The sequence below is a fragment of the Desmodus rotundus genome, chromosome 6 (genome assembly GCF_022682495.2).
Source record: "Desmodus rotundus isolate HL8 chromosome 6, HLdesRot8A.1, whole genome shotgun sequence".
NCBI lineage: Eukaryota > Metazoa > Chordata > Mammalia > Chiroptera > Phyllostomidae > Desmodus > Desmodus rotundus.
In genome coordinates this window covers 23,246,328-23,255,773 of record NC_071392.1, presented here as the reverse complement: position 1 = coordinate 23,255,773, position 9,446 = coordinate 23,246,328, and the positions used below count along the sequence as shown (strand labels likewise).

Here is a 9,446-nt window from a genome sequence, read left to right as displayed (position 1 = left end):
ATTTGAAATTTTTAAAAATCCATATTGCTATCCTAGAAAAAGATATATATATATTTTGGACATATTCATATATTCTTTGCAACAGCATAGGCCTAAGCAGTGAACATCTATCATAATAAAAACAATTACCCTGATGGTCAGCATACATTCTCAGATTTTAGTCTAACATCACACAATAATAAGGTGTCATGCAAATATGAACTGGCTGGTTATGTGTATGCCAATTATTGTTCATCATTTATTCAAGCATCTTTAATTCAACAAGCTCATTCAGAGAAACATATTCATAACAAAGTATTAATTACAACAGAATTTTTGAAAAATAAAACACTGTGATTAATTGAAATTTTGTTTTAAGAACCAGCTTCTGGTCTACAGTATCTGAAAATTCAGTTATCATTTCCTTTTACATGCCATCATTCATTTTAAATATAACCCAGTCCCAGAGAGGTGACTGGAAATACTAAGCTATAAACTGCCCAAATCCCCTTTTCTTCCCCTTCACCTCAGGAACATGACATTGGCCTGCAGAGTTTGCAGCTGGGCCGAAGCTTCTTCACCTACACACAGAATGGGAACAGCTTCCTGCAGACCCGTGGGGCAAGGTCCGCTCAGTGGGCAAAGTCACATGTTCTGGACTAGGAAGGTTCAAAGTCCAAAAACCAAAGGCAAAATAGATGTGCAGCTCTGAAAACCAGCATTTTAGAAGAGCTGGAGAGGAGACAAACCTAGCTGCATTTTGGATAGGTGTGATGTTTAGAAGATGAGTGGGAGAGTGATAAAACTGGCCGGGAACGTCACACAGGTAGCCCTGACATTGGCTTTCATGGGCTAGTGAATACACATTCCATGGATGACTCTGGAAGGCGTTAAATACCGTGAGTGATGTTGGCAGTGGGTGGCAAGTCTAGTTCTTGGCTTTTTTTCTATTTTCAATGCTTTTACAATCTTAATTCTAGTGGAAAATGTTTAAACTATTGAAAATATTTCTAAATAGTCATTATTTTCTTGCTGGGGTAAACACAGTATGAAGGCAGACATATAGCAATAATAATAGTTAACATTGTTGAGTATTTAGCATGACCCAACCACTGAGCTAAGCGCTTTGAGCACTATACCTTCTTCATGAAGTAGTAATGATTTATTGACATTTTCCCTGTGATGTGACTAAAGTTCAGCAAGGTTAGGGGAACATTTCTTAGAAATGAAGAGCCTAAGCTGGTTTTAACACATAGGTAATTATGCCCTCTGCTGGTGGTTGGAAGTTTCTCTACCATCTACCTTTGGCATGATGCTCTTCAGCATGAAGATAGGATGATGTCAGATGTGGAATAATTATGCACTAGTTTTATCACTGGTTTGCTGACCCTCAGAATAGAATTGGACCAAGAAGGCTTTAAAAATATAAAAGGTTACTTAGGGGAATGCAGGATTCGTATACAGAATTAGTTCCCAGGAAATGATTATCACGTGTGGAGAAGAAATTGTCTTTGGTGGGGCTTGGGGTGGAGGGTGGAAAATGTATTAAAGTATCTTGGAATTATTATCAGGAAAAAAAGTATACTGAGCTTGGATAGTTGGGGAAATAATAGGAAATAGTTGGCTGGCCCAAGGATGTTGCATTTGCTCTTAGAAAAAAGAAGACAAAAAAGAAATGATTAACCTAAGTAAAACTTCTATAATCATATTTTTGGCAAAACTGAGTAAGAGTGAGAACTGAATGATGCCACTATGGCAATTTTTCCTAGGATATACTTGGAAGACCAGACCATCATTCAAATCTTTGAATTTGCATACCCACAGTTTCATTAAGGGCATCAGATTCAAAAAGTAGTCTCTCTGCTTTTCTTCTTCAGGGGAAAAGTCTAGTGTAAGACTCTACTTATGATCCAGGAGTGGGCAGAGAATCCGAGTGTTCAGAGTATGTTCCCATCTGCAAGGTCAACCGGAGGAGGTATTTAACACCATCCGCAAGGAAGAGCTAAGATTTGTGGTAGGAGACATGACCTCCTTGTTATCAGCTATTCCTCATGTTATTATCATGTCAGCAGAATTTTTTATCGGGATTACAGTAAATGGATTCCTTATAATCATCAGCTGCAATGAACTGATCAAAAGCAGAAAGCTAACACCAATTGAACTCCTTTTAATGTGTATAGGGGGGTCTAGATTTGGTCTGCAGATGGTGTTAATGGTACAGAGTTTTTTCTCTGTGTTCTTTCCGCTCTTTTATCAGGAAAAAATTTTTGGTGCAACGCTGATGTTCTTTTGGATGTTCTTTAGCTCTGTCAGTCTCTGGTTTGCCACCTGCCTCTCTATATTTTACTGCTTCAAGTTAATAGGCTTCACACAGTCCTATTTGCTTTGGCTGAAATTCAGGATCCCTACGTTAATGCCTTGGCTGCTTCTGGGAAGCCTGCTGGCCTCCGTGGGCACTGCAGTTCTGTGTATTGAGGTGGATTACCCTCGAAGCATACCGGATGGTGCCCTCGGGAATGTCACGCTCACTGGGTTCAAGTTCACGCTGACGAATCAAGTGCTTCTTGTCAACTTGGCACTCATATTTCCTCTAGCTGTATTTGTGATGTGCACTTGCATGTTAGTCATTTCCCTCTGGAAGCACACTCATCGGATGCAAAACGGATCTCGCAGGTTCAGAGGTGTGAGCACAGAAGTCCACATAAATGCCTTAAGGACAGTGCTAACATTCTTTCTCTTCTTTATTTCTTATTTTGGCGCCTTCATGGCAAACATGACCTTCACCATTCCTTACAGAACGCAGCACTTCTTTGTGCTAAAAGACATAATGGCGGCATATCCCTCTGGCCATTCAGTTATAATCATCTTGAGTAATTCCAAGTTCCAGCAACAATTCAGGAGACTTCTCTGCCTCAGAAGGAATTAGCGAAAAGGAGGACCAGTGCACACATTTCATTATTTTCTTGGCATGGAGCCAGTGGACGTGTGTTCTGCTTTGTTTACTTTAGATGGGTTCTGTGTGCTGTCTCTGGCGGTTCCCTGTCAGTCTCCCTCCCCCAGGGCATGATGATGGATGGGATATCTCTTTTTCTAGGGCTTGCATACTTAAAAATATTATGATAGTAGCACATTTTCAAACAACTAGTGCTTGTGTTGGAGTGCCAGAAATCAGAATAAAATACTTAGGCTTTGTTTGGCTGCCCAGTATAGTTCTGTTATGTCTTCCCAGGTTATTGAGAATCTTTTGTATCTTTTGTTTTAGATGAGGAAAATCACATTGTTTTAATCCAAGACTGGGAACAATATAATGATTTGGCTATTTGGTTACACGTAACAATTTTTCAAAGATAGTCATGACTGTGATTATTATTAAAATGAAAATTATATGTTGAAAGGGTATGTCAAGGCGATGTACCCCAATATACAGCTTAATGTATTTTGCTTTTGATTTGCCAATAGTTTAGGTTGGTAAATGCTAAAGTGCAAATGCAACTGTGTCCATGCTTGTATGTGTAACGGGGTAGGTCAGACTAGAGATTACCGGAGAACACGAGAGATCCCAGGCCCAGGGAAACCCCCCAGCCTAAATCCAGCAAAAAGGCAGGGGGCCTGGCAGGGTGCCACCAGAGCTGGAGCTTAATAGCACACAGCCTTGAGACTACTAGCTCGTGACACAGACCTGTGACCGTGCCTGTGATCTGTGAGGCCTAGACGCCCCACCCAGGGTGACTGGAGACTCCTGCCCTTGACTGGAAAAAGAGCAAAGACAAACACAACAAACACGGCCATAGGTTAAAAAGCTGGACACTCCCACTGGCTTCCTGTGCATGTGGTGTTTTGGGAAGGCCCTATTTAAAGCAAAGTTGTGGAGACGCTGCTCTACTGGTTCGGGGCTTTCTCACTTTTCAGCTTTGTGCAGGCTCCCTCTTGTCTGTTGGTACGTGGATCTTGCGCTTGGAACTTTTGGTCACAGGTGCACATGGATGCGCTGGGTCTCTGGCCCTTGCTCCCTGTGTGGAAGGGAGTGCTCCTCGGACCATGCCAGGTGCACCTGGGGCTTAGGCCCCGCACTGTTGGAAGCCCACTCCTGGGTGCAGGGTCCCATGTTGAGACACGTGCCTTCCTGGGCTCCAGCCCCCATAGTACTATGATCCAGTGCAGCGAGGCACACGGGTCCTGGACCGCTACGTGGGGACAGAGAACAGTGCACCCCAGATCCTGAAAGAGAGAGCTGCTTGCTTCAAGAAGATGGGGACTCTGACAGCCACGAGTGCACGTCCCAGAGAGGATGGAGATCTGCTTGCATCACTGGCTTAAGGACAGATAAGGAAATGGGGACTTCAGAGTGTAGTGACTTTTGGCTTATAGCTTTTGGAGGAGCAAGAGGAACTCTGGGTCTTGTGGGAGAGGAGGGCTCCGAGCAGGAGCGCCCTCAGCCCCCCCCAGAATTGGAGCCCTGTTAATAAAAACCTGTTTCCTTCAACACACATCTTTGGGTCATGTGAATTGAGGGTGACAGGCATCCGAACCCCATGCTGCACAGTTACACTTACACACATAACTCAGCGTCTCCCTTTTTTACAAGATGCAGAAATATTTTTCAACCCTCCACAGTGATGAGCTCATGCCCAGAGAGAACTGACGGAAGTTGCTGATGATGACGTCTCAGCCCGAAAACCTTCAACTGGTGTCTGAATTCCCTCCAGCGAAGAATGTCTCCACGGTATGGCAGCAGCAAATGACTTAAATTTTGAAATCTGTTGCTAAATTTGAATGTATTCTTCTCTTTAAGGATCTTGAATAGTCTTGCTTTGGGGAAGAAAAAATTTTTACAACACCTTACCTCTCAGGATATCTATTTGAATCTGTGACATCTCATTGGCTCTTAAGAAAACAAAAGATGTGTAGTTATTTTAATTGTAAATAAATTGTAATTAAAGTAGATAAGATGTTGCCAGGATGAATAAAACAAACTAGGTGTATGTATGTGTGTATGTACATGTATGTGTGATTTTCTTTTTAATTTACAAAATATTTTCACATACAATTGTTTACTTCATTCTCAGAACACTCTGTAAAGTAGGCAGTGGAATTATCTCAATTCTACACTTGAGAAAAATCTGGTTTGCAGAAGGTCACTCAACTACGCCTAGTGGTATAATTAGAACTCAAACCTGACCCTTCTGTCTCTAGTGCCAGTACCCTCTCTGTTCGGGTTTCTTTTTTATTATTTTTATAGTAACTTTGGACTCCCAGAGCCATAGCAAGAAACGACATTTCTCATGACCTGTGACATCCTGTAACATTTTCCCTACATATCCCTAGGAAGTAAATTGAGAAATATTTCACAAATCTTTGAACTATTTATTATTTGGTCAAAGTATTTATATTCTATTTTATTTCATTTAATATTTGGTTTACTAATAGTCTGAAGAGACTTAAACATAGGTGCCCCAGCTTACAACTTGACTGGTATGGCAGGAAATTGCTATGCCAACCTCCCTTGTTATAGATAGGGGGAGGGGGGCAGGACAAAACTCTCTGCTGGGGAGAACTGGTATTCACTCTTTTCCACCCTGAGATGTGGGTAATTGTGCAACTGGCACTTACTCCTTCAATTATAGAGCAAACCTGTAAGCTTTTACATCACCCTGGGAGAGCGCATGACTGCTGGGGCCCCAGGTCCAAGCTGAGGGTCCTTTCCGTGCTAGTTCCTGAATCACACAGGCAGTCATGGGAGACATTTCATACTGAGGTCTGTGTCATTGGGCCACTTACATCCTCTAATATATTAATTTATTTTTAATTTTAAAAATAATTTTAATGGGTATTGTTAAATTGTAAAATGATACATAGTTGATGCAGAAAATTTGGAAAATACAGAAATACAAGAAGTAAGCGTAATATAATCACTGGTAAAATTTTCATATGCATTCTTTCAGGATCCGAAATACTGTGTCTGTACATGTCAGTACATGTGTGTGGGGGTGTGATTTATTACATATGGGCATCACGCTGTGTACATATTCCTTATGCTGCCTTTTCATTGAAATTGCATGAGAGAAATTTTGCATTTTTAATGGCTTTGTAATATTTCCTTTTATAGATGTAAGTTGGTCCTTAATTATTTCTGTTATTAACTTCTGTATCTCCAATAATAAAAAGAACTGTAGAGTTAAAAAGTGTTTGTTTTATTGGAGAAAAAAAGAAATGCACCCAAAGAAAACAAAGTAAATCCCCGAAAATAAAACAGGAGTCTCAAATAAAGAAAAAAGAGAATCTTTCATTATTATTACTATTTGTACACAACTAACCAAACTAGTCCTAATTCCTTGAAAGACTTGGGTGTGGGGACCCTTAGAACGGTCCTGTCGGCATGGGGACCTTTTGTGATGATGCTGTGGCCTGGGAGTTCCTGGACGGGGATTGTGGCCTAGCAGGCAATCTACGATTTCGTCGAGTCTGCATAAAGAAACACCAACGCCTTAAGGAACTTCAATAATCAGATAATTCATTTTCTATTCCACCGTTGCTTTACTTTTCATGTATGTTATCTCACTGATCTTCAAAACCCCTGGTAGAGGATATTGTTATCTATATTAAAGATGAAAAAATCTAAACTTGGAAAGACAAAATAATGAGTAACTTATCTAGGCCTGAATCTTACCTTCACAACTAAATTCCTTATTTTTTTCTAAATGCAACTGTGCATCAAAGTCACCTGGGAAATATTTTTAAATTGTAGTTTCCCAGGCTTATCCTAGGCATGGTGCGTATAGGCCCTGTGGATGGAACCCAAGAATCTGTGTCATAAAGCTCCGTGGGCAATTCTGATGCAGCAAGTTTATGGAGCAGGGTGTGTGGCCTACCACAGTACAGCGTGAAAGGAGCCTGAAAAATATATTCACGTCAGTATGAAGTCTTTGTTAGGAGAAACTTCCAAAAGCATTTAAAAGATTAAAGTTACAACTCACTCTTTTATTTATACTCTTTTCGTCGAAAGGCACTGATTCACATCCTAGTCACCTCATATAACAGGGGACACATGAAATGGATAAGAAGAAACCCTGTCGTGGAAATCCAGGAATAGAAGCTGAGACTGGCTGAGTCAAAAGCAACTCTTTAGAGCTCAACAGGCACAATTTTTAGAACCTTCTCTAGAGCTCATCCCATGCTGTGAGTGAAGCTCTCTCTGCACATCTACTTCCCTCCCCTCACTACAGACGTGGGTTCTGTGCCTCCTGTGTATATCTTTTCTCTATCATATTTTTGTCCTTAGTGCTTCTGCTTATACACAATTGCTACTTCATTATATATGCAGTGTGCTCCGGGCCTTGACATTAGCTCACGACTTCTCTCGAGCTATCCATTATGCTTTAATTCCTATTAGTGCCTGTGATTTGCTATGTTTGTCTCAATTCAGGTTATTCTAGAGTAAATCTGATTACATTTTGTTGTTGTTATCAGGTTATCTGCTAGAATCAGTGCTAAGCATTGGTACCACTATCCTCGGCTCAGGGTCCAAGTCTGAACCAGCCAAGTTGAATCTGGAAGGTGGTGCTGCTGGTCTAGCCAGGACTGTCCCTGCCCTTTCCACTGGGCTGTGAGCAGAAAAGTTTCTCTGAAAGCATCTTGGAGTGGCAGGCACATGATTATCATGGATCTGTATGCTTCTGCGATGCCTTGTTTTTTCAGGGCTCAGAAGAGGCAAAGGATACACACAAATTTCACGAAGACTTTCCACGTCATTAAAAGTTTAAAATCAACAAATAGGAGTTTGACTCATCATCCCCTTATTTTCTAGATAATATTTTTACTAAAGAAGACTTGTAATTAATGAAAGTGAGGTCTTCTACTGTGGAAGACCATATATAACTATTTCAAAAATAAGTAAATGCTGAGAGTCAACATCTGGTCACACTGAGAGGTGTACATGTTTATAGGTTTAATTGGGCACATCGCTGCGGATCTAAACCTAAGAATGAGCTTGAGGACGTCTATAGGTACTCTGTGTCTTCTGGCTCTCTCCTCAGTAGGCACAGCACTCTCTCACTCATCTCAACACTAGAAAATTTATATTTAATTAATCAGTAAAGGGCTTTTGTTTTAGTTACTGGAGTTAAGTTATTCCAGAGAAGGCCTTTCCAATTGAAGCCTGAAATCGTATCCTCTTCTGGGTGAAACTTCTTAAATAGTAGATCTTTAAAAAGATTTACAAGTCTTCTCTCCACATACACACCTATCTAGCCTAACTTCTAAAAAATTAAGAATTACAAGATCTTACTGCTTAAGAAATTCTTCCCCTTTTTTAAAGCAAGCTTCCTGGATTTTACCGAAGGGATGGATAGGAAAATGACCAATAAGTTTCACATAAGTAATTTCAGGATGAGAAGAGATTGTATAAATTTCTCAAGACTGAGGTTCTGAGTGGGCCAGGCACTCTACCGTGTCACCAAACGTTGGTGTGCTGTTGGCAGAAGGAGGAGCTCCCATTACAGCATGGATTAGCTTTGCATTGGTTACCGGACCCCCGATTCCACTGAGTAAAGAGACAAGGTCGACCTCAACGAGAGTGTGCTGGCTGGAAAACTGTAAAAGCTCTCTGAGTGCTGGATGTGGATGGGGCAACTCTCAGTGTGAGAACCAGCAGGGGGCGGGATAAGAAAAAGGATGGTGGGAAATAAAGGAATACGGTATTAGCTTTGTAATTTTTGTCTGTGGTTCTGCTCTGTATCACAGACGGCATGGGGCAGAGGCCCCCTGACACGTGGAAATAATCCCGAGATCCCATGCTTCGAGCCGATGGGAATGAGTCCTAAATGGGTTTCTCTTATGACGCTGCACCCCAAGCCCATGCTCTATATAAAAAAGACAAGTGAAAGAATATATTTAAATGTCATAACACAGAGGTGCTGAAGACAGGCACTCCCTGGAAAATCGTGAGAATTAGAGACGAGAGCGCTTTATGAACCCAGTTTTCTATGTTACAATTTTTAACTTTCAAATTTAGGTTTTCATTTTTGGAGACCCTTCATTGTTGGGGTATGTCTCAGCAATTGACTTAAAATTGCTGTCTATGCTCATGTCCCTTTTTAAAAACTTTGCTTCCCTGTTATGGTCTACTGCAGGTTTTCCAATACCTAGTTTCACAAAAGTATAATAACATGGGCATTTTTCCTTTAAATTATCTTAAAATCATTCATAGATTTTTATTTTTGTTTTTCAAATATATATTAAGTTTTCTAAGGAATTTCTGTAGCTCTACCGTATTCCCAAGTTTCTAACATGCAGTGTGTGTTATAGCTTCTGTAAAAAAAAAAAGTTACATAAAGAAAAAGCAACGATTTGTTACCAGATCAAACAACCTTGCCCTCTCAACAAGTTTCCAGAAGGCAACACCTCATTTCCCACTGCCTGTTCTCTCATTGTTCTATGAGGTATTATGAGCCTGAATGCATATAAGTTAC

The 9,446-nt window shown here is 40.7% G+C and overlaps 1 protein-coding gene across 6 annotated transcripts in view; it reads left to right on the top strand.

Annotated features, from left to right (window-relative positions):
* The first annotated feature begins 688 nt into the window (after nt 1-688).
* The window catches only part of LOC123478366 (taste receptor type 2 member 2-like), a 30,081-nt gene continuing 21,323 nt past the window's right edge, over nt 689-9,446 (top strand). For 3 of the 6 annotated variants that reach the window (XR_008427207.1, XR_006653549.2, XR_008427208.1), the window contains exon 1: nt 689-878. Coding sequence is in view for 2 of the 6 variants with exons in the window: in XM_045185262.2 (XP_045041197.2) it covers nt 2,003-2,905 (903 nt within the window). In the remaining 4 variants the exon portion in view is untranslated. Of the gene's footprint in view, nt 879-1,856; nt 6,144-6,982; nt 7,156-9,446 lie in introns of those variants that run through there. The other 3 variants (XR_008427209.1, XM_071221666.1, XM_045185262.2) reach the window with 2 other exon arrangements.